At 45.1% G+C, this 26192-nt stretch overlaps 1 protein-coding gene across 2 annotated transcripts in view; it reads right to left on the bottom strand.

Moving 5' to 3' along the window:
• Nucleotides 1-601: 601 nt before the first annotated feature.
• Nucleotides 602-26192, bottom strand: part of LOC146194919 (uncharacterized) — a 43827-nt gene continuing 18236 nt past the window's right edge. The window contains exons 4-6 of one of the 2 annotated variants that reach the window (XM_084596152.1): nt 24825-24901; nt 14252-14338; nt 602-1069 (exon numbers count right to left, since the gene is read on the bottom strand). In XM_084596152.1, coding sequence (XP_084452278.1) covers nt 948-1069; nt 14252-14338; nt 24825-24901 — 286 coding nt within the window. In that variant the 3' untranslated portion in view covers nt 602-947. The remainder of the gene's footprint in view (nt 1070-14251; nt 14339-24824; nt 24902-26192) is intronic. The other variant, XM_084596151.1, reaches the window with a different exon arrangement.

The raw sequence follows: 26192 nt of genomic DNA, 5'->3' as shown, positions 1-26192 counted from the left end.
GTGATCTTGTGCCCGGGCACGACGAATGCGATAGGCAAGCTTGATATTGAAGAGATAACCAAAAAAGTATACAAACGTTGTCGCGGAAAGAAAAGGTGATGTTAAAAGCGCTTCCACTCAACACTGCTAAGCTTTAACGTCCACCTAATTTTTCTAGCTCATCGAGTTTCAAGCGTGTGAATGCAATGCCAATTTAAAGGTCAGTTATTCTTTTCAAACAACTAGAAGCATGCTTACAAAGTTTATTTTTGTATCCCTTTGTCTATTGCGTGCAAGCTTTCAAGGGTGCCCACTTTGCCGTTTACTTTTTAATTTCTGAATATCCTCTGATATCAATTTTAGGTTTTTGCGGTCAAAGTGGGGCCGGGTTTTTTCTCAATATCGTCACCACAAAATAGGAATTATGGCCCATAGGCGCTTATTTTCGAAGCATTTCACAGAACAGTTGAAAGAGTTGTAGGCGAGGCAGCAACCGCGAGCTTACGTTGCTCCTGACGGGTGACTTCCCGCTGTTTTTCCTCACCTAAATGACGAAACGAAATGCATTCTTTCGTCCTAGTTTTTCTGATGTACCTACTGCCAGCTGATCGTCAAGAGGCTTTATTCATACCTTTATTTCTCACCAGAGTTTGCTTCGCTTGTTCCATGAAAGGAACGGCCGAGCTGCGTGAATCATTATCTGCATCTGTCGGAGTGCATACGCCCGCTGCTTCGCTGATGGTAGGATCTGTGGGCAGGAGCCGAGGAAGTAAGTCTGGTGTGCATGGCATCCCGTAGCAAATGCTGTCTTTCAGACTTTATAGCTTGCAAATGCAGAGACAGGAAATGAACATCTAGAACACGTTCGTGTCAGTTTACCATATTTTGTTTCATGTAATCAAATTCAGAGCAAGGTATTCTAGTAATGATCGCGAAAGCACATTTAAACGCTTTATTTTCAAGCTCTTCTAGGGACACAGCTCTTTGCTGTACAGGGTGTACCTCTGCGCACCACACTTTTCATCGAACTGTGTCGCGCAGTTCTCGGGCACTGAATCTTTGTCTTCGGTCTTCACAAAGAGGATGCAGTCTGCAAAAGGAAAATAACATGAAAAAAGCGAACACGGGCAAATGTTAGCATCTGTCGGAAATAAAATATTAGTGTGTGAAACCCCTACGATGAGGCAGTGTAGTTCAAATTATTTCGAACTGTGTTCACGATGCTCGTTGGACAAAATAGACAAAGCGATATCTGTATTCGATATCCGCTTACTTCAGGGACAAAATAAAGTGTACAGGCAGCAAAAAGCCCGTTCACGCTGCTTGGATGTTAATAATTATCGCTCGGTTACATCGTAGCGGGTGTCTGCCTTACATTCTGGGTAGTGCACAGGGCCTGATGAAGCATTTCCAGTTTCGTGTGTGCGCGGCTTAGACGTTTTGAGGCACATAAATGAAGTGAGAATTCCACCACCTACAGTCGCTGCCGTACACTTCCGATGAATAAATTAATGCAATGCTCTAAAATCTCTTAATTCCCCAAGCTTATACCAAATATTTCGCGTCTTAGTTTATGTATTCTTATATTTAGAATTTTTAAGGATGCTGAGGTTTCTTACAACACCCGGTATATCTGACTAACAGTAATTGATTAACATAGTTTGGTTTGCGGCACCAAACGTCGCAAAGTGACTAGGGCTATGAGAGACGCCGTAGGGGAGGGCTCCTGAAATTTAGACCTCTGGGGTTATTTAACCTGCACTAACATCACATAGTACACGGGCGCCTTGCTTTCTCTTCCATCTAAAAGCGGCCGCCGCGGCCAAGATTGGATCACGCACCCTTGGACACAGCAGTCGAGCGCCCTAATCACTGCACCACCACGGCGGGGCAATCTTATATATGATCGTGATTTTTATTTTCAGCATGCGGTGGATGTGCACAGAAACATCTCTACTTAATGATTTGGTCCCGACCTATACTAACTGAGCGACCGCCCATAAGCAAAATAATAAATGTTGTAGGTAACGTAGAAGACAGTTACCATCACAGAGTTATGTCGAATATTTAAAGGAAAACTTATATTACAGTCCTACATGAAAAACAAGTTAATGCAGAGCAATGACTTAAAAATTTAGCGATGCACACTTTCTAATTTATTATTTTCCGTTTGTTTTTGCTGTTGACATAGCTAGCTTTTGATCTATCTTCTACGTTCAGGCTCTCTTTACATGGAGTGTTCATTCTTTATTGTCATACACGTTCAACACGATCATCTACGAACAGCCTTGCTCTATTTATAGCGAGTTTGTTTTTATTTCGCTGGAGCATCCGAGAGTATTTCCTTGATAAGGATGAGCCTCAGACAGACTTTGGATTGGCCGTATACACAAGAGTGCATAGAGAGCAAACAGCAAGGGAACATGTCCCGCACTTGACTTTTCTGTCCATGTGTACCTACACTTGACATCCTTCTTATAAAAAAGAACTAGCACGGTCAGTCTCCCTTCCCGAAATAGTTTAAGACTGCTCGCTGTGAGTTGTCTCTAAAAACCAGTGGAATTCTGGCCGCATATCTAGAAAATGCGCTTAAATTTAAGCGAAATAAGCTCAGGACTACAGAAATTGAGAGCTTGTTCGAGAGGTAGAAAGCGAGAGAGTGTTTACAGTTTACCAGGTTCGTTGACGCCGGCATCTTTGAGACTCGAAACTTGGGCTGCACTGCTAGCTGGGCATCTATGCAAAGCATCTACCAAGCGAGCTGCGCAGTGCTGCGAGGAGCCAAATTCTTTCAGCAGCATGCACACCGGTGCCAGCATGTTGCCTCTTCCCCATCTCCTCTGCAGGCCATGGTGTGGCTTATCAAGTGCACGCCTTTTAGAGGCTAAGTTATAGCCTTGACTCAAATTTGCGTGACCTGCTATCGAAACGTCTCCCCCATCTCAAGCGGTCCAATGGCTGAAAACCACTGTTCTAACATGCACAGTGCTACAGGGCTGTGTCAAAATGGAACTGCCATGTTTCATTTTGCTATTTTTGTGTACTACCACTTGCATAGCCATATGCAAGATCTATTTGTGTATGGCATGGGCTGATGAAGGAGAATTGAAAAGATACATGTGTTTTCTTTTTTTTTCAGATTGTCTGACGCAGTACATAGCAAAACATCCGAAAACAGATGTGCCTGATGAAGTACAAATTCAGTCATGCCGCCAACATCTGAGGCGCTTCTTCATTGAGGCTAGCCGGCAAGGACATCGCAGGAAAATCTCAGTTGCCGATGATTCCAATAAAGCTGGAATCTGAGCTCGACTTTCTATATGCTGCTTATTCAGTGCGTGCTTCAGTAGGTGAGCCATTTCTGCTGCTACCTGGATGCATAGAAGCTGTAAGCTTGCATGCTCAGTATATCACTTAGCAGGTTAGCAAATACAGCATCGGCTCCTTAGCCATCAGGGAAAATAGGGGCACTACCAGCATTCTGTATTTTCTTCACCAATGAACTGTATCTATATGTGGTACGCAAGATGACACACCATTCAGTGTGCTGTACCACGGCCGGTCTCGAGGGAGAGCGCGCTTCTCTTCTCTTACGACCTCACCTAGTGGGGTCTGTTTTGACCTCCCGCCGCACCTCGGTGGGGTCGCCACCGCCCCACTGATGTGCCTCTGCTACCGCCGTTCATGCGCAAAGGAAACGCACTCGCTCTTTGTCTAGCCCGCGTCAGATGCAACCGGCAGGTCCTGACATTTCACTCCTTTTGTTTATACAAAGATGCCATAATCAGCGTCTAAGATTTATCATGTACGAGGAATAAAATATAGTCAACACCCCTTGTCCTTCAACGAAGGACAAGCGGTGTTGACTATAATTCTTGTCCTCGTAGAAGAGTGTACATGAGGCTGCTTCTTTAGCTAGTTTCAAGATAGTGCAAGCGTCACACCCGAAGTCGCCGATTAACTTATCAATGTATTCATCGACGTAAGCTAAACCTGAATATGTGACAGTGGGTAATGGGATGACAGGAGATGCTACCACAATTCCTTCATTTCTTCGGTTACTGATTGCGGCCAAGCAGAAATGATTTTTTCGGCATCGACGAAAGCTGCCTTGATTTTGCTCCAAGATGAAAGTTCAGTCTTGACAACGTGGTCAAGTGCCGCTGTTACGGCCCTTGCGTCTAGCATCTCGTTCTTTCCGCACATTGGCCTTACTTTCCCCAAGAGAGCCTCAATGGGGTCGCTATTGAGTTTCCTGGTGAGGGCAGAGCCGACACCATTCCCCAGGAGGTATTCTAAAACTTGTACGGTAGGCTCGTGATGAACAGAATTCCTTGAAACATTTCCTCAGTGAAAGTTCCCTTCTTTAATGCTTTAGAAGTTTCTTGGGTGCTTTATAAGCAAGTGAACTCGTTTGTCAGCCACTGCAATTGAGTATCACCAGCTGCGTCATTTATTAGCCTCTTTTTACCGCTTACAGCACAAGTGGTGTTATGAATATCAAACCATTCCTTTGTTTTTATAAGCATAATATGTAAAATTTCTTTAAAACAGCATTTTAAAATAATGTTTAAATACAACACATTTCCTAATATATAAATTATAATAACATTAAAAACTCAACCTTAGAGTCTACTTTGACTGTTATGCTAATACTTTATATCATGCAAGCATTATGCAACTCACATCACATTTTTATGAAATTATTTCCATCTTCGGTGCTATAAATGGATGGTTTCGCATCTAGCGCTGAAACACGGTTTTGCTGTTGCAGAGGAGTAGCTGTAATGTTAGCCTTGAAGAAGCTTCAATGTGATCACTGCTGATTTTTTTTTTTTGCATTTTTGTGCAGGCTTGGAAAGAATTCGGATTGAAATGGGCAAAAGTAGCTAACATGCCGCATCGTATGTCATATATGCTTCCGAGCGTCCGCTGAGCGACAATGTTTTTTATATAAAGTCTGTTCACGTGTATAGTACACTGACGATAGTACACTGACGACATGCCGCTGCAGCATCTATTCCGTGTTCTTTCATTTTGGGGCTGCACTCGCCATGAAACCCGCGAGTGACAACATGAAACCAGGCAGAAGCCACCCGGCGCCGCTGAAGCAGATGCGGAGCGAACAGTGAGCAGGTCGCGTGCCTTGCAGCGGTGGAGAGCGTAACTCGAGGAAAAACGTTCCCATTGTTCCCGCGGCTATTGAGGATGCCGGAAGAAAGAGCGCACTCTCTCCCTCGAGACCGGCCGTGGCTGTACATACCTACCTTGCTATCCACCATGCACACCATAACGACCATGTACACCATAACGACCATGCGTACCATAACGACCATGCGCACCATAACGACCATGCACACCATAACGACCATGCACACCATAACGACCATGCACACCATAATAACCATGCACACCATAATAACCATGCACACCATAATAACCATGCACACCATAACGACCATGCACACCATAACGACCATGCACACCATAACGACCATGCACACCATAACGACCATGCCCACCATAACGACCATGCCCACCATAACGACCATGCCCACCATAACAACCATGCACACCATAACAACCATGCCCACCATAACGACCATATGCCCACTACCATAATCCACCATGATCATGGTTCCATCATAACCACCATGAGAAAAATTTCCGACAGGGAAGGGGCACCTCCAAGCGGATTAATCTTAAAAACCCGGCGTACGTTTGAGTCGCTGCAAACATGCTGAGCGAGGTCTGCAGCGGCGCGCAGAAGTCATGTACTATGTTGATTTGTGGTCCCGTGCATACGGTGCGACACTTTCAAATATGGTTTGCACGAAAACTTTCCACGTTTCGTGACGGTATCTTTTTACGTCTTCGCAAGCAGTTGGATGTCATTACTATATACGTGTTATGTTAGGTTGCAATCACCCAAGCAATTTATAAAGAGCAAGAAACTAGCCGTGAAACTTTGCTGCTTCCGAGCGAAGGGTGGGAGAAACAGATGCGCGTCACCTGAATGAAGTAGAATGCTGGCACTCTTGTCGGCTTAAAGGCAGTATTGCATAGTAGCTGCGGTAATATTTAGAAGTCTTCAGAGGCTCAGTTAGGAGAAATGTCTCTTTCTCACAAGTGATCTAGCTTTATTTTCGTTGCTATAGTTAAGTGAAGATGCGGAAAAGAGGCCTACTTCTGTTGCGTTCGTATAGCTTTGAGAGAACATGACCGTGACACAAACTTGGAGGATACTGGGTAGAGTTTTTTTATTATTTTTTATATAATAAAAGAGCACGAAACTCGAAGCACCAGGATGGAAGCAATTCACTTTCAGTGCTTGGTGACATTTTTTTCTGGCTTCTGCTTTTCCATTCTTTTCGGGTTTAAAATACCAGTTGACGTGACTGCATAACGGCTATTTGTTTTTTTTTTTAAGGAGGTAGTTAGTGCTACAGCGAAGCTAGCAACCCTTGGCTCTATATCCCTGGCGATACGCTACGCTAACTTAATCACCATCGCCGGATTTATGAACGCATATGCATGGTCGGCTGGTTGCATAGGACAAGTTAATAATAACGTTACTCAAACCAGCAATCCGTTGCCATTTTTATTCAGTGAAGTTGTTGGCTAGGTTGGGTAGATCTTTAGTGTCACCATTGTAGCCCTGTTTTATAATATTTGCGCATATCAATTACTTGTAGCTTTTTTTACTAATGGTAGCACTTAGCAGTTTCGAGTAACTTTGGCCGGTTGTATTCTAAGTGGATGCTAAATATCTGCGGCGGTCTGTGCGGCTACAATTCTTTAGTGATCAATAAATAGTGCACAGTAGCTTCTATTTTCTGTCTAACGATTCTTTGCATTACTACTACTGTACGTGAAGCCGTAAAATGCATTTCAGACCTCGACTGACACAATACTTAAGATCATTGAATGCAGCTGTGCCGATTTTGGCGAACGAACCGAACATAACCATTTTTAACCGCCGGTTTTTGGCATAGAGGCACAGCCACCTATATCATGCTCTCCTCACGGCGAGTGCCGACTCCTCGCTTCGAGAAGATAGTGACTTCTTGTAACAGGCATAATTATTTGAAGCAAACACATCTTAGCCTCATGTGCTCTTTTATGGAATGTCTAATTTTGAGGAAGCAGTAAATACGGGATGGAGTTATGCAAATTTCGAACGATTTGGTCTTAGCTCAGTATGTTTAGGGAGAAGTTGATTTTAAAGTTTTTCCTGCTCTCCTCGAAACAGCGAGATTTTCATAGAAGCCCCACAGGGCTGTATATTTAAAGCTAATGGCAAGGCAAATGCGGAACATTTTGAGGTCATTTTCTAAAGATAATAACTGAATCCCGGTAGCTTAGGAAGCGTAGCTAAACGCTTGCTTTCGGCGTTTGCCTTAATGTTACGACGGCAATTTAGGCTGCAAGAAAACAGAAAAGAAAAACAAAGGCGTGTATTTTCGCAAATACGAGCAGAAAACTAATCCTGCTGACGAAGGTTCAGCGGATGCAGGAATTGCTGTGGTGGAGCTCAATCACGTGAAACCATCCGCCTTGTGCGCGAGAATTCTGCGCATGCGCGAAGTCGTAGCGGCGACCGATAGAAACACATTGGACGGCGTCGACGGCGTTTCTCGGCGCCGCCAGTGCACGGGGGCTAGCGGCAACGGGCAGCACGATGACCATCAGAGGTTTGGGAAAGCGATGCCAACCACATCTGCCGCGTACGGTTGCCACTCTCTAGGGGTCCCGGGATGCAAGACGCGGCTTTTCAGGTTTCCTTCATCGAGCCTCGACCAACAACGACGTGAAGATTGAATTAAGGCCTCCAAGCGTCAAGATGTGAATAGCCGACCTTAGCAACCGACTGCGTACTCTCGACTGTGCCCAAAACACTTCACTACAGGTATGCATGTTGAAAAAGTAGAAAGGTAGGCTTGAAAATCAATATGCCGAAGACTAAGGTAATGTTCAACGGCCTTGGGAAGGAACAGCAGTTTGCATTAGGTAGCGAAGTACTGGAAGTAGTAAGCAAATATGTCTACTTAGCACAGGTAGTAACCGCAGATCCGGACCATGAAAATGAAATAACAAGAAGAATAAGATTGGGATGGAGCGCATTTGGCAAGCACTCGCATATTATGAGTAGCAGCTTACAGGTATCGCTCAAGAGGAAAGTATACAACAGTTGCAACTTACATGTACTCACCTATGGGGCTGAAACGTGGAGGCTAACCAAGAGAGTTCTACTTAAGTTGAGGACAACCCAGAGGGCTATGGAACGAAAAATGGCAGGAGTAACATTAAGAGATAGGAAGCGTGCAGAGTGGGTCAGAGAAATAACTCAAGTTACCGACATTCTAGTGGAAATTAAGAAGAAGAAATGGACATTGGCAGGACATGTAGTGCGAAGAGAGGATAACCGATGGTCGCTGAAGGTAACAAACTAGATTCCAAGGGAAGGAAAGCGTAGCAGGGGGCGGCAGAAAGTTAGGTGGGTGGATGAAATTAAGATGTTCGCAGGGGTCAAGTGGATGCAGCTAGCACAGAACCGGGTTAAGTGGAGGAATATGGGAGAGGCCTTCACCCTGCAGGGGGTATAGTCAGGCTGATTATGATGGTAATGAAGATGTATGCATCTAAATGAAATGTGCATGATGAAAAGTATCTACTGGAGTTTGCACCAAGCCTGTACCCCACAAATGATAGCCGCAATGAGCATTTGTTCGGCGCGTGTTTACTTCATGTGCGACGGAGCCTGGTAGCGATGTATTTTGTCGTTTGTTTTCTTTAGGTGCGAAGGGGCCTGGTAGCGCAGATATCAGAGGTGGCTGTGTGCGCTAGATCGTAATATTTAGCATGTTCTATCACGACTGCCGCCTAAATAAAAAGAAACAAAAATTGGAGTTTGTTGTGACGCACTGCCGTTCGCGAGGCGAGTGGTCGAGCTGGCCATGAGGCTGTTCGGCAGTGTATTAAAACGCCGTATTTTTTTTTTCTTGTTATTCAGGTGGCAGTCACAATAAAACATGCTAAACATTACGGCCTAGCGCACACAGCTGCCGGTGATATCTAAGCTACCTAGCCCTTTCGCACATAAACAAAAGAAACGAGAAAATACACCGCCATCTAGCCCCGGCGCAACAAAAGCAAACACGCACCGAAGAAATCCTCATTGCAGCTATCACTGGTGCGTTACAGGCTGGGTGCAAACTCCAGTACGTACTTTTCATCATGCATGTTTCCTTTAGGTGCATACATACCTGTAGTATCTGTTTTTGCCGCTCGGAGCATATGACACACTTGACACTTTTGCACGACGCACAGTGTGTTTTTTTTTTTAGCTTAAAGGCTCACCTTCGTGCATTCGGATTTTCCTTCGCAATCAAATGAACTTCGTTAGGGAGCTTGATAATGTCTTCTTCGTCCAAGTGTTTACGACGGCAAGGTAACCGTCCGGTAAAAATGAGTCTTCTGGAGGGTTCATGCTCGTTCACTTGCAGAGTGGATCGCTGTGGACGTAGAAAAACGTTGGCTCCTGACCGAGATGCGCATCCGATATGTAGGAGATGCACATGTGTCACCAAGTCGTTCATTCGACCCCAGAAATCGCGGCGGAGGGAGAAAGGTTGTGGATCCTTTCACAACAGAGTGACCATTCTCTGTGCACTGAGAACCTTTTCACCACTGCGACCACATCCGTTCTGACTCCTGAGGGCAGATACCGGCTACAGTGCTGAATCATCCGTTGCCAGAAAAATGCCGCGCGTTTCCTGCAGGTGTGCATTCCGGCCGGGACAACGCCCTTTTCAGGGGGTGTGTACAAGTGCCTCTCTGCCGAGCTTCGTAGATTAATTCCTATAGCGGCACGCTTGTAGATTACGCGAGGAGGAAACGACGCCCATTGCACCATGCCGGCGCCGCGGTGACCGCATTGTGCTTGGTAACTCAAGACACCCCGCGCATATGCGCCGCTCGTAAGTCACAGGAGAGAGAGAGATATATATATTTTAATGGCAACAGGAGATGTCTGCCTGGTGGTAAGCCTAGCATGCTACTCCTGATGAGGGTTGAGGGATGAGGGTGACAGAATGTGGGAGGGGAAGGGGAAATAAATGAGAAAAAAAGGGAATCGGTGTCGCACACTTTCACACGCACATAATCACACACAGATGAGTTTTAAAGGGTATTAATCAACCCTGTGACCTTCAGAAAAGTTAGTAAGGCCTTGGTAGCTCGCGCAGCAGACGATCCGTCGCACCAAGGACCCAGGACATGTTCAAGGTGCAAGGTTGTTTCTTTAGGTAAGCTTAAATTATTGCGCAGTGTCCTGCGATGTGCAGTAAACCGTTGACAGGAGCTAGGTTACCAAATCTTCAAAATTTTCACACACATCACATGTAGAGCAGAGAGGCCTGCTCGCTATGCCCATTTTATGTATTCTCACAGGAGAATATTCCATTTAGCTCTGCAGCATCAACAAACCCCTGGATGCTTTGCCATTTGAGACCTCTTTCTCTCTCTCTCTCTCTGCCTCCGCGCTCTCCTGTCTACCGAAAACCTGCACGCTGAGAGCGTCACATTCTGTCACGTCGAACACAGCCCGCGCTACTCGCTCTTACAAAACGAACATAGTATATGCTTGCGTTATGAGTGGAATTTGAAAACGCTGTAACATTCCCCCATACTGCGTGAATATGATATACTGCAATCACTGTCACTACTTTCCGCTCCGAGGCCAAAAAAATGGGGAGCTTTCGCTTTCTACCTGCGTTGGCGTGGCCATTTCGTATGGTGCGCTTTCGCGTAGTCTGCTACACTGCCGTCCAATGTGTTTCTCGCCCGCTCCCGCATGATGGCGCCACATCCTCCCGCAAAAGGCGGATTACGTTACAAGCAGTTTCTCAGTATTTTCCCAACATTTCTGGGTAAGTATAACGTTCAGACTGATTTCTTTTTCGCCCCTCAAAATTATGTGGTGCTATGTTTTGAGAGTCACAACGCCTGAATAATAGTCTAAAGCGCATTTAACGCAAAATGTATACTATGTATAAACGCTAATGGCCTGTACAATGAACACCACTGCGAAATAAATACGAAATACATGAAATGGGAACAACAAGGTACAAGCAGCTCTCTAATTACATCCAGCCAAAGCTATCATGTGAATAGTGGTCTCAGTTTAAAGGAGTATTGACACCAAATGTTGGTGGCTTTTTTTTTTCTTTTTAATAGTGCGTAAGACATTCCTGTATATGAATCAGGACTCAGTTTTTCCCTAAGACCGCCGAATAATTTATATAAATTTTCGTTTCTCGCAGATTTCGGTTTCTGTTTCAGCAGCCGAGATATGGCTCTCACGTCACAATAAAGTATATGTTACGCGCAGCATGAAAAAACAGCAGTATAATCGCAGACTTCACGTTTTGTAATTGTTGTCCTTGTGGCAGGCTGGCTTTAGTGTTCTAGTGAATAAAACGACACAGGCATGATTACTCTTTTATTCATCCCTCTCGTGAACTAGACTTGACTATGACGTATAAGCTATCCCTGAACTTTTGAAACCAAAACAGAAACTGGTGAAAAAATAAATTCGATTCTATATTATTCAGCGGCCATATGCGAATATCAAGAGGCGATTTATGTATAGTAATGTCTTACGCCTCACTACTGTGGGGATTCAATATCCCCTTCCTCCATTATAACGCCCGCGCTTAATTAACACGCGTGATTACGTGCGCTGTTAGAGAGGTTGCGGAGGAGAGGGCACGCTGGCCACCCATCGCCGCCTCCCGGTCTCCTGCGGCGACGTTACCGTGGGGTCCCTCTTTCCTGCCGGCGTAACCGGGAGACCTCTCCCGTTCCGTGTCGAGGAGCCGACTGTAGCAACTCGCTCGGGGTCTTCGGCGGTTGGGCGCGGTTCATGATTTCCGCCGAGGAGACCACCGCCGTCACCGAGAATCGCCCATTGACCGTAGGCACTTACCGCAACGGGATGTGAGCGAGAAGCCGTGTCAGGTGAGAAGACTTCCTCTCACCTCCTTGACGCACTTCCCCATTAGGTGGTTTTTAGTTCACCCCGTACGCGGCGTTCGCTCGCTACACGGCGGTTGTATTTGTACGATGCTGATTTGCCGTGCACAGTTACTCGGACTAATTGAAGCTCGTTCGAGTGCGCAACTCGTGTTTGTCCCCACTGGCCCGAACCCGCCGCAGTGGCGACTTCTCGCACTGCGGGTTGATCTAGCTCTGTATGCTAGGGCTGGCACGTCGGGGCTAGAAGGCGACTGTAGCATCTAGCCCCTCCCTCCGTGGCGCATTCTTGCGAGAATGAACCCCCATACTACAGAAGATAAAACACGAACCCAAAAATGAAGAGTCTATAGCCCTTTAAGAGTCGGGAGCTGACATAGTAGATCAGAAGTCGACATATTACCTGCGCAGAGAAATTACAGCTCCCAGAGGTTGAAGAGTACGCCGAGATACGTCATACCTTTTAAAAAGGCAGACCTGATACTCTTGCCTTCACATTCTCGCATACTTGTAAGGTGAAGCTAATTACCGCGAGCAGGTGAACTAAACATCTTTTGAACCTAGATGCGTCAAAAATTATAAGGGGAAGTTTGGACCATGAATGTGCGATAAGAGAGACTTTACAGCACGGCGCTGTTTAGTCTTTACCGCGATGCTTATTGAAGATGTATCATACAGTTAAGATTCCTAGGTGCTAGACATTATTCTGTAACTCTTTACTACGGCATCTCTTTCTCTCTTCTTTAACTTACAGCTCCCCCCTTCCTTTGCGATGCTGGTCAGGTCTCCGCAGAGAAGTGACAGGTACAATGCTGTTTCTTTCCTGTAAACCAATTTGATGCCCCGCTGATTCCTTCTTTAGTGCGTCTGCTTCGGTTGGCTGTGGGTGCGGCGTTCGAGGAAGCCCAAAATGAAAGGCGCTTCAAGGACGCCTGGATCGGATCCCGGCGGGGTTAGCTTCACATATGCGGGAATCGCCTCGTGAAGTCATCGGTCATGGCCACACGTAGCGTCATGAGTGAACGTGACGTAATAGTGAATGATGTCAACTGATGATTGCGACACAGGTCATCATCATAATCATCACTAAATGTAACAGCCACTAGCTACCACTATCATTATCAGACACTATTACTAGCTTAAGTTCTTCACTGACAGCTTTAAAGGTAAACAAAGCCCCGCGGAAACTCGCGGTATCCCGCAGATTTAAAAAAAAATCACATTTCTGTGGACGCACGCACACACGCACGCCCGGACGGACACTCCTGAGCCTATAAAGGCTTATAAAGGTTATAAAGGCTATAAACATAGCGCTATGCAAATTATGTGCTACTCGACTGCGGCCCAAATACAACCTTTAGCGCACTGTCTATGATCCGATGTAGTATAGCTTCAAAGAAAGAGCCTACAAAAACTGCAATCTGCAGGAACTATGCATATGAGCCTCTAATTCAGGGACCACAGGCAAAGTCGCCGTGTGGATGTTTACGGAGCATGTGGAAGACCAATAATTACATGGTCCCTGCGTACGACTGCCCTAGCGGTCTCGCAAGAAGGGCATTCACTTGAGAACCAAAGCAATCCCAATGCTATGAAATTGCACGCGCCCAATACTTAGTCATTGGGAACAAACGTCAATGGCATCAGCCTTTTGTTTCGAAGGAGTTGTCGGCGGTCGAAACTATCCAAGAGGCTTATGCTGCATACAGCATTCCTACAATGCTGCGCCGCTGTTCAACGGACAGTAGCCGCGTTCAGGTGGGTTGGCGCACTGCTGCGTACGATGCCTTCCACACTCCATCCATTCATAGAAGGCAATGAGACGTGGAGCCCAGAGGAAACAGAAGGTGGCCTGAGTCATACGGCCTGGAGTGACGTATACATATGGATATTTCTCTGCGCTCACTATAAGAGCACACTTTTGGAGCAAAAGCTGTGCTCTCCGAGATACACACTTCAAGATCAGCAGTACCGCGCAACGACCTTCCAAGGAACGGCTGCGCGCGCATGACGTCATACCACGTGACTAGCTGCGGTAACATGACTATCCTCGCTGTAGTGTGGTCATGTGTCTGCCGCACCTTCTACAGCCACGCCAACCATGTAACTAGCCGAGTCTCATCCTTATCTTCGGTCAAGTACATTGTGAGCATTGAGAGCCAGCCTTCTGCCCACCACGAATACCCTAATAGTGATGGGCAGCTCAGTATACAAGAATCGCGCTAGTTTAGCTTACGGTAAATTCCGTTGAGTGGGATCCGTGTGACGTAGCAGAGGCTGCCATCGAAGAACAGTTGCTGGGCCAATTGGTCCGTTGGACCAGCTGGAAAAGGAAAGGTAAAAGATAAGCGTTTTGGTCTGGAAATACAATCAGTTTAAGAGGTAGTACGTTTACTTATGAAGGTCACAAATGCGAACGTCACGAGGCTGCTAGAAAGCGGCTCTACATCTTGTGTGAATTGCTTTAGCCGCCTGAAAAACAAAATAACGCGGATTCCTCTCCCGGTCGCCGCTGACCGATTTGTCAGTCTACCCTGAGTAGATTGGAGTCTGTCTGGCCCCGCCTGGTTGAAGGGAAAATAATTATTTGGTGAAACCGGTATCAGGGCATTACATTTCAACTCAATAAACGGACTAGCCCCGAAAATGTTCTCGAGGTGCTGCCATTGGTGCCCACATAGGTTGCGAATGACACGCTAACGTCTAGTTAGCGGTTATTTTATGCCTAAAACACGGGCTTCATTTTAGCATAGTGAAGGTACCAGCAGGCCACTGATACTTTGGCCTGCTGATTATAACTGAACAAGACTACTGCGCTGAACGTGCTATAGATATTTTTCTTCATGGCTGCAAAAATTATGTGTAACCCACTACAGAAGGTTGTGGAAAATGTTTAAGCAAGCCAAAATAATTTACACAGGTAGCCAGATCTAATGGTAATGTTTCGTCTCAGCTGCATGCTTCCAAGAGTCCCGGCGGATTCTACACTAGGATCGCAGTACAGGAGAAACATGCCTCCTACTTCAAAAACATAAGATGTAGAAGTTTGCCGATAACTCCTCAAAGTATTTGACAGCACAAAACACGTACAACTACTTTAAAATAGACAAGTGTTTTCAGTCGTCGAGCAGGTGACGCTGAGAATTAGGCACGTAAATTATTTATGAAAGCTCAACACCATGCAATTACCACATCGCTTCTAACATTCAGGCATATGCGCCACTTGCATCCTGACTCCCTGACGCCGTATTCCGCACCGAACAGATTTATTCAAGGTTGTAATTTTTCCTCGCACTGTAACCGACTGGAACGATTCCTTATCGCCTCTCATCACATTTTGATGTTTAATACCTTTATTATTGTTTGGATCTGACCAAGCTTTGCTGCATTGAAAAGGAAAGAAATAAGGAAAGGAAAAAATAAAGAAAGAAAGGGAGAAAGAAGTTTCTTTTTCAAATTTCCCTGGTGGTATCTTTTTGATAAATTTAAGCGACTGCTGATAGTCAACAAAAAGGAGAACCCGAAAATCGTAATGGCGGATTTATATTCCCTTTTAATTCGTTCCCGAGGTTGTTTCCTCAATAAAAACTAAAGCATGCCACACGCCAAGTACTGCTCAATGATTTTCAATATTTTGTAAGTCCAGTTCATGAATAGGCTTCACAGGATACGGACTGTCGATGCAGCCCGAATTATAAGTACTTCAAAAATATTTGGAAATAATTTATGAGGACCGAGAAACGATTGATGTCCTCCCGACATCAAAAGCAAAAGACGCTGATAGCAATGCTTGGGTCATGCAACCTCAAGCCGTCAGAATTAAAAAAGCAAAGATATTACTTTAAACTATTTTCGCAGGTACTCTAAGGGCAAACCCATATCTGGAAAGAAATAAAGACAAATTTTAGAAAACGGAGCTCTAGAAGAAGCAGCTATGAGGGTATATGGCTCTACCACAAATGTAATAATAACTGCAGGCATTCCCTCTTCCCTGAAATTATTGAACAACCAGATATATAGTCCTCATGAGTTGTAGAATAACACTAGCAGTTCACCTCAGCAAGCGTACCTTATTATGGTGATGCATTAACCTTCTGTTGGTTTTCATCACTGCACTATATAAATACTGTCGCGACCCGTTTTCTTGAAATAAAATAATTATTAAAAATGACAATTGCGTATTATTCTACGTATACTACTGCATTTACGGGACTACGGTATAATGACAAATGTATAAGCGCGTTCAGTTGATTTTAATTATGAAGATAACTAAGGCATTCCATATTTATGACGATCTGGTGAAGGCAACCCACTTCCATAGTAGCATCTCCCGAGTACGATAACCGCGAAAGGCACGCAATGTGCTGAAACCATTACAATGTGCTTCTGGGATGATTCATTCATTTCGAAGGGAGGAAAAAAATGGGCGAAGAAACAACGTCCAAATGAAAGGAAGAACCGAAACCCTGTCGCAGCTAGAATGCCAACTTTTTATACATAGAACCGGAAGCACCGCTGTAAAGCGGTAACTTAAACATGTGAGTACTTTTCTCGCCAGCTCGAGAAACCAGACATAAATGAGAGTAACTAAAGACAATCAGAATCAAACTAATGGAATAATATTGGAGGCTGGGTGAGACATGGTATTCCGATAGCGCACCACTCTGGAATACTCGTCAATACAAATATAGAAAGGAATCTAGGACTCAAAGCTGATAACATGTCCCTGAGCACAAACCACTGTACAATGCGAAGGGTGAGGCAAAATCCAGCAAGCGAGCCTGGATAGTAAGAATAAATAATATCAATCAATACCTTTAAATGTGAAGATGGCGGAATCTGTATAAAAATTCACTCGTGTAAAGAGAAACACACTTGACCGCAACAAAATTTAAATTCATGACAATGGAAACCTACAACGCGATGGAAACTGAGCGCAAAACGGCAAAAATTAAGGCCAAGAAATGACTCAAACCACGGATGGCAAGAGAGAGAGGAAAGTATAAAGCAATGCCTGGAAAAACTGCTCTATTTCTTTTTTTTTTTTTGCTTTTACAGGTGCATTCCAGAATAGAGTGGTCGTTAGCTGTGGTGATATAGACGGCGTTCTAAAACAGTTTCCATAAGAGGTACAGATATGAAACGCTCTTACAGTCAAGCTTTCGCTTTTTTTACCTGATCTCAAGAAAATTGTCGGTTCTTCAAGGAACGCTTCGCTAAGAATCTTATCCTTGCCCTTCGAATTTTCCTGCCATCACTTGCAATATCAGGTTTCAAGGCCTCCAAAGTCGTTCGTCGCTGAAATGGTGTGCATGATCGGGGCCCTTCATCGAAGCACGTATACCTGCCCGGCTAAACCAAAACCAGCTGCAGGCGAGATTGAAATTAAAAGCTGCCCAGAGGCACACTCAGGTAAATGTTTCCTGTGATGTTTGCGACACAGCAATCTACACTTTTTTTTTGCCATGCGTCCAGGGCACATGCGTCCAGTTTTCATCGGGTTCAAAAAATATTTGAACGCGTAATGGCCCGTCACTTTTTGACATTGTGCGAAACGAGATGAACGTATAGGGCGTTACTTGTAATTGGTTTTTCTTGAAAGCGTCCTTCTTCTGTCCTTTTATTTTTTCCGCAAACATTCACACGCACTAGTGATCATGTCGTGAGGTATTGCGTAGAGCGATACTTGCGGCCAGAGCGGTAGACTACATGGACGTAAAGTTCCTGTAGATGAAGAGCCCACCTGCTAAAACGGCCGGATGAGTCTTTCAGGGAAGAAAGCCAGCACAGCGCATGATGGTCCGTCAAAACGCCAAAAGGGCGGCCGCTGAGGTAAGGGCGGAGTTATGTTAGAGCCCAAACTATTTCCAAACTCTTTTTCAGTGACTGAGTAATTTGACTGAAGTCTTGTGGGGCTCGTTGGTGATCCATTGAGATGTACTAGTAACGCAGACATACATGGACAGAGGGCGGGAAATGAACAAAGCGCTGACTTTCAACTCAGGTATATTGGTAAACAGAGGGTAATTTATACATATTTTTTGTATCTTGTGAATCATCATCATCATCATCGTAGTCGTGGTCGTCGTCGTCAGCCTGACTATACTCACCTGCAAAGCGAAGACCTCTCCCATATTTGTCCAATTAGCCCGGTTCTGTGCAAGCTGCATCCACTTGATCCCTGCGAACTTCTTAACCTCAACTGACTCAACTGAACTCAAAACGTTATATTCACATGTAACGGTTTTCTCTCCTAACAAAGCATTGACAAAACCAAAAACAAAGTAGCAAGAAACAAAATCTCAAAACCCCAAATCACAGGTGAAGCATACGCCATGAGTAAGCACAAGCCTCACGGCTAAACAATCGACGAAAATGATGAATGAAAAAGCCCGATTGAGCTGTATATGGACTTCCGTTGTCAAACTGTAAAGCATGAATGAGCATGATTAATTCATGTGCATGTGGTGAGCATGATGGAGCTAGCGTCACACGGTGTCTGCAACGCTCGGCACAAGGAAGAAAAGAAAAGGACGACGCAATTATGTGGCGCGCGTGCGGGAAAGTGACACGTAGGACAGATCTAGACGGAGCAGTGTTGCCTGAGAACGGGTGGCCAAGGAGCGGGGGCTGATCGTATCCCGCCTGGCCTACGATCTAGGATACCAGACCTGGGATTGGCCACGGAGCTCCTACTGATCGCGTCCAACCTGTCCTCAACAGCGCTCGTCTTGTCTTCCTTCGTCCATGTAGTTTTTTCGCGCTGTTCTGCACAACAAGCGTGACGGTGACCTGAGACCTCTCGCCTCGGCCGAGCGTGTCCGCCGCCGAGCCACCTGCTGGCCTGACCAAAACACCTGTGGACACCGGGTGTTCCTTGCACTATGAGCCCACGCGACCGGGAGCGTCTGCATGGACTTCATGCTTATAGCGTCCGGCGACTTTTACTAGTTTGTGTTAGTCTTCGTCTTGTTTATTAAGCTCGTTATTTATCTGTTTTTATTTGCCTAGTCCTAGGTTTCTATATAAAAAGATATGTTCCTAGTTTGACCGGTCTCGTCGTGTGTTTAATCCCACCAAATCAGCACTCCGAATGCTGGGTTTTAAAGAACCTCAACCCAGTGGTTAGCCTTCAAAACCATTCGACATAAAACCGACAAACGGCATACAAGAAACGAAATAACATATTAAGCATTTTGACTAAACCTACGCTACATACAGGATCCCAAGTTCTATTTCATGGAGCATTATCGAAGGTGTAGTGACAAGCACGGCATTTTTGAATTCAATGTTTCTTGCCTCAAGAATCTCTCTTAATATGATTGTTGCTTCTACAAATAATCTGTCTTTTAAAGCCTAGGTATGCAACCTGTGCCCCTTCTGCAGTTCAAAAGCATCGTTTCCTTCAGAAATATTTTTTTTCGCAAGTTTTAATAGTTGAAGCCGTTCATTGAGGCATCTACCTGTTTGTCCTATGCAACCTTTCCACTGCTTGCGGGATCTCATAAACCTCACCTTTGCTGATTACAAACTAAGTCTGGTGTTTTATGCTACATGCGGGTCACTGCACACCCCCAGTTTGAATGATACTACAAAGCTTCGATAACGTCTCCGGAGCTGGAAAGTCTACTTACCGCTTACTTTTTGCCTATTCGTTTTAAATTATGCTATTTGCTGTTCAGGCAGTGTATTGCACTAGATTTCGTTGCTGTATTCCTTCCATTGCGTTTGACGTAGCTTTCTTGTTGTTTTCACTTGCATTTTTTTTATAAATTCCTTCAGAAACTGAGATAACATGTTCCAGATAGCCGGCTTCTTTCAACCTGTCAGTTTGATGAATGATGCTGCTTTCTATGGTATGCGAGCAGGATTGTCTCAAAGCATTGATTAGATACAAGTAGACAACTGAACGTTTTACCAGTTTTAAATAAGCTTAGCTCATTCAGAGAAAACATTTTTTTTTTTGCGCGCAGATCATTCGTGCAAAAGGCCTTTTCTTTCAACACTGGTACTCAAATCTAATAATCTGATCCTTCCGTCAACCAGCATCTCATTCTTCAACTGCATTAGTTCAAAATGTTCCTGAAAAACTGATACTTGTGATGAATCTACCCGAAACGAATTATTGATATAGTCAAAGGAAATTAAATAATCATCAATATAAATGAAGGCTTTTATGGCTCTAAATTCTTCAAGGCAGCTTGAAAACTGGTTGTCAATATCACCTAAAAAGATATCGCTAAGAATGGGCTCCAGGCAGGAACCAATGCAAGCGCCTTCTTTCTGTAAATCATTACAGCTTACAAAGTTGGAGGCGAAGTAGAACGTGAGTATTTCAAGAACGATTCGACACTTAGCCAAAAAGCATTTGGGAAAGCCACCTAATGGAATGGTCGATCCTATCTTCGATACAATAAAGTAATAATTCCTTCGGTAGAGAATTAATGCATCTATCTATACGTTGAAAAAATCCTGCCCGCACGCCACGGAAGCAGCTCCATTCATCAAACAGAAAGGTTGAAAGAAGCTGGCTATCCGGAACATCTTGTCACTTCAGCTGCTGAATGAATCTACAAAAAAAAAAATAAAAACAGCAAGGATGCTACGCCTAACACAGTTGAGAGAGCACAAAGAAAATCTGGTTGCAGTATACCTTACCTGCACAGCATATCGCATAATTTGAAACGAACAGGCAAAAAGCCAAACTTCAAAGGAGTCTTTACAGCTCCGGAAAAGTTATCGAAGCTTTGTAAGTTCACTCAAACTTGTGGTTTACATTGACCCGTATGTAGTATGAAACACCAAATTTAATTATTACCCTGTAGCATGATATCCCGTTAAGCGGCGGAAATGTTACATTGGACAAACGAGTAGATGCCTGAATGAGCGGCTCCGAGAACACAATACGAACTATGACAACTAGCAAAAAACAAACATCTGGAAAGAAAAGGTTTTACCCTGCAGCAAGTGCACAGGTTGCATACCCTGGCCTCACACAACAAATGTTATTGGCAGAAGCAACAATCAGAATACAAGAAGTTCTGGAGGCAGAGCTATCAAAGAGAAAGAGGACGTCTGCGTCAGTGCACCTTCGATAATGCTCCAAGAAATTGAACTTGAGATCCTGTAAGCACAGTAGGTTTAGTCAGAACGCTTGTTATGTCTTTTTTTTTGTACGACAGTTTTCGGTTTTATATCTGGTAGTGTTTAAGCCTAAGGAGTCATGACGTAATCCTGCTCGTTCATGTTTTACTTTACATTTTGACAATGGAGGCCCATGTGCAGCTCAACGCGGCTTTCATTTGCCGTTTTCATCGATTTTTTAGCCGTGAAGCATGCGATTGCTCATAGTGTATGCTTACCCTATATTTTTTGGGGTTTTGTGATTGCTTCTGTCTTGTTGCATGATTTTTGTTTTGTTTTTTCATAGCTTTTTTAGGAGAGATAACCGGTACATGCGCATATGAAGTTTTGACTTTGGCAGAGTCAGATACGAAAATATGTATAAATCCCCCCTACCCCCGCTATTTTCTAAAAACTTCAGTTGAAAGTTCATGTCTCTTTGCGCTACTGCTGCATCTCAAAAGTAATTTGACTCCGCCTTCCTGACATTTGGTTTGCATAGGCGACGATGTATTCAGCAAAGCCGGAATTCCGCTGACCGAGTACAGAGCCGAGACAGACACCACTGGCGCTGTGTACTTCAGTAGGGGCTGTCGGGTCGAAGTGACACAGGACGGGTGGTGTCGTGAGGATGCAACACAACGTATTGAAGGCGTCGTCGCCTGATGGTGACCAGAGCGAAGTCGGAACTGCCCGACAGCAGCTGTGTCAGAGTGGCAGCAATGGAGGCAAAGTTTGGAAAGAACCGTCGAAAGCAGGAGCAGAGGTAAAGGAAGCTGCGCAGGTCTTTGGTCGATTTCGGCTTGGGAAAGGCAACGACAGCACGAAGGTTGGCAGGGTCTTAAAAAAAATCCTTCCTTGGAAACAACGTTGCCTAGAATGGTCAGTTGATGGGCAACAAAACGAGAGTTTTTTTGTTTTTTTTAAGTTGAGCTAGCCGGCATCAGAAAGGCAGGTCAAGACGTGCTTCAGGCGGGAGAGATGGCTGTCGAAATCGGGAAAAAAGACGACGATGGCTTCATGATAGCAAAGGCAAGTTTTCCATTTGAGTCCATGCAAAATTATGTCCATCATTCTCTCAAATGTCGCAGCAGCCTTGCAAAGACCAAAATGAATAACAGTAAATTCGTAAAGGCCGTCGGGAGTAACAAAGGGGGTTTCACAGCTGTCGGCCGCTTCCATCGGGAGCTACTAATACCCGCAATGTAAGTCTAGGGAGGAAAAGTGTTGAGCCCCTTGCAAACAGTCCAGCGCGTCTTCGATGCATAGAAAAGGATAGAATTCTTTATTCGTATTCTTATTAAGTCGGTGGTAATCTACACAGAAGCGGATGGAGCCGTCTTTATTTTTAACGAGCACTACAGGCGAAACCCAAGGGCTGTTTGAGGGCTGAATTACGCCGTTCTGGAGCAGCTGGTCTAGTAGCTCTTCAATAACCTGGTGCTCAATTGCAGTCACACAATATGGCAGCTGTCGCTTAGTGCATGGGCTCCGATGTCGATGCGATGTGTGGAAGTTGAGCTTTGCCCCAGGGAATTTTGATAGGAGTCGAAGGAGCTAAACTATTGACGTAGGGCAAGAAGTTGAGTTCGCTGAGGCGTAAGAAGATCTGCGTCGATCCAGTGATATAACAGGCCTGTGGAAGAGGGGGCTGGTACAGCAAGTGGAGGGCTGAGCGCAGTCATGAAGAAGTGCGGCGTGTCGTCAGCCTCTTCGCACAGAAGAGATGTGATGGGTTGTGGGCACCCGAGACATTCACCTTCGCGTAAAGCAGTGGTGTTGGGAAACGGGTTAGAGACCCAGAGCACATTGAAGCCATCAGAAAGAATGAGCACAGCATAGGGCAACCGAAGGCAATTTCGGGCCAGCAATGTATGTGCTGATGTGAAGCGGACAGTTTGATTGCATACACATTAACAAGCCATATTTACAAGCAGGAAGAAGAGGGGGGAATGTGGATGTCTTCGGCGACGAGGGCTTGAGTGTTTAGACTAGAAGGAGCATTGTGCGACATGCCCTCGGGCAGCGCAGATAATCCGACTTCAGAGTGAGCACAATTGATGATAGTGGCGTGACGCGATAGAAAATACGGAAATACGGAAATACAGCCGGAAAGATACCACATGTGAACAACGTGGCAGCCGACGAGCTCAGTTGTATAAAAACAATTCTGGATTACTACTCCAGCGGTGCACGCTGCTAAATGATTTATTTGCTCAGAGCTGGCCGTTCGCCACAAAAGTCATGCCATTAGGGTCGTGACTTTCTTTAAACAGCTCCAGGGTTTTTCGTCCGTTACTAAAATCGCAGCCCCCCTATGAATAAGGGAGGTTGGCTGGTGAGAGATGAGGACTTGGAAGGTTTGACGGTGGCGCAGTTCTCGGCTCAGGAACTGCGAACTCTAGTTTTTCTCACGAGAAGCGCCGGTCGACATTGCATAGGAGAGATGGAGCGGGGTCGCGGCGATGGTGAACGGTGGTTGGAGAGGGCTAAGCGGCGTGGTGAGAAACCACAGGTTGCTGCAGGTTCAGTAGGCGCGGAATACTGAGGCGTTGATGACTAGTACCCGGAAGCATGGGTAGGTGATTTTGAGACTAAGAGACGGCACCGGCAATAGCGGTAATTATGCCCAACCAATACGCAAGAGTAGCAAATTGGCCTGTTATCTGTTGTGCGCCAGGAATCGCGTGGTCTTAGAGCCGGTCGAAAATAGGGTTCTGGCGATTTCCCAGGCACTGACGGAGAGTATAAGTTGGCGGTCAAGGTCGTACAATGATGTTGGCGCAAGTCAAGGGAGCGCCGACAGGCTTTGGGATGAGATCGTCATAGGCCATAGAAAAGGCAACCGGTCTAAGAACAGCATCGACGTAAGCCAAAGGAGGAGTAGCGACAACTTATGCCGGACGGACAGATGAAAGCGCCTCAACAACCTGCTCGTAAATAGCCTACCGCAAGGCCGGGGCCAAATCGGGTGGCCGATATTAAGGGCTAGGAATCAGGGAAAGCTGACGCGCCACCTCTTCAAGAATTAATGCTTTAATTTGCTGCAGAACGAGGGGTCGGCTGCAGTCGTCAGACTTGCAAGCGATAAAACCTATGCTTGGGACTGACACGTCAACAACATCTGCTTGCACAGCTCTTGATTGCAGCTACAGAGCTCCAGGACTGATGTTTCTACCTTGCGCGACTCCACCAAATAAGGCTGCGGGTTTATTGCAGGTACTGGGACTGGAGAAGCACGACAAAAACCGTCAGAGACAGGTCAAGCGCACACACCGATAGCGATACTACTGAAGACAGAGCGCAGAATTTTCTTCATCTTGCAAGTGCATAGTCATCTTTACATTATAGGTATTTACTTGGTTAGATCATTGATAATTTGTGAAAGCATTGCTTGATTTACCCGGGCTAGAACACGTGGTCACTAACTTCACGATCAGGCTGCAAAATCAGTTGTCAGGCACAAACGAGAACGTTGCTCTACTCTGGTGACTTAATGTTTTCGTACTCAACCGTTTTTTGCTGCCGCACAGCCGGCAGCTAAGCCATGATATGCCGAAGTATCGAAATACGTTAGCGCTCGGGTTTGATATAGCCGCGTCCTTGCGATTCCGTTAATTCATGATAAACGTTTGCAGAAGCGCTTTGTAGAATTTTTGAAAACTACCCAAAATTGCGTGACTTACTTTGACAGGGGAAAAACTGGTAGTCGCCCGAATCAGTGACGTTCAGTCCAACGCAGTAAGGGCGTTGTGTCTCCCCTCTGAAAAAATGAAATGTGGCATTAGTGTGATTGTTTGCTTAGAAAAGGCGCCCTCTCGTCAATAATTTTTGTGCGCTGAAATTCTATCAGTTCTCTCATAGTTTAGCTTGTCGACTGTATTCCTTGTCATTACTTCCTCCCATCACCTTGTTTCAGAGAGAAACGTGAAAGTAGAAACACGAATCAGATTAACAGTTTTTTGCTTCTATGCAGTTAAAACAAAATGCTGGCTGGTTGGTTCTGCACATCTTAAAGTTAGTGCGCCTTAGCTCTACTACGCCAGTTATGAAATTGAAAACTTTGTTATGCTTAGTTATGATGTGCTGCTAACCCAGGTCAAGGTCATACAAATAACCTTGTTTACAGTGTGTAAGTTCGACAGGGTGTTCAGACACGATTTTCTAGGGTTCAACTCTTGCACGTCTGTCTGCGATCGTGAAGGAAACTCAGCCGAATTACTGGTTTGAGCACACAACTCCTTCATGGCTGTAAAAGAACTTCAAATTCACCACAGCCGTGTCTAGACGACACGAAAATATTAAAGGCACTTTGAGGGGGTGAGGGGGATGCCCCAGAAGGCCAGCGAGATAGTCAATGGCGGCGGTAGAAAGGATTGCTGGAGACGAAGGTTGTGTAGCATTGTGTCAGGCAATATTATATATTGGTGTAAATATGTACAGGTGAGAATCAAGTTTATGAAGTGTGCGAACAAGAAGCATATTTGTGAAGTAGAAGCGTGACAGCAAACGATTTGGAAGGAGGAGCGAGTGCCGACTCCTAGCGCCGCACCTGAAGTAAAATTGGGACACCGATGACCTTAGCTTGACGAGATAAGTAAAGCGTTTGCTTCAAAATAGGCTAATATACAAGCATAACAAAATAAAGCAGAACTGACTGGGGCACACGGCTTCATTGTTATGGTGCTTTTTTTTTTTCAGAAAACATTGCCATTAAAATTTAATATTACGTGCAGCAGCCATCCTGCTGGCCTTAGAAGGCCGATGTGAAAATCAGTGTGGTTCTGCTGCATTGTGTATTCGCTGTTTTATGCAATTCAATCAAGAAATCAGTTTATTGTTAATTGAAATAAAATAATTTCAAAGCAATAATTAGCAGGAGGCCTAAAAGTGGAACCGTGGGGGAATTTGAATACAGGTTACATGTTGGAAGCACAATACAATGCGCGAACATTAACCACATATGTTAAACCGTTCAAGCTTATTTATTCTACATATCGAATAAGAACGCAACCAGCAATACAAGGGCAACAAAACAATTTGTACCCGCGAAC

The sequence above is a fragment of the Amblyomma maculatum genome, chromosome 3, assembly GCF_055883805.1.
Source record: "Amblyomma maculatum isolate TAMU_Amacu chromosome 3, ASM5588380v1, whole genome shotgun sequence".
Lineage (NCBI taxonomy): Eukaryota > Metazoa > Arthropoda > Arachnida > Ixodida > Ixodidae > Amblyomma > Amblyomma maculatum.
This window is presented reverse-complemented; position numbering and strand designations above follow the sequence as displayed.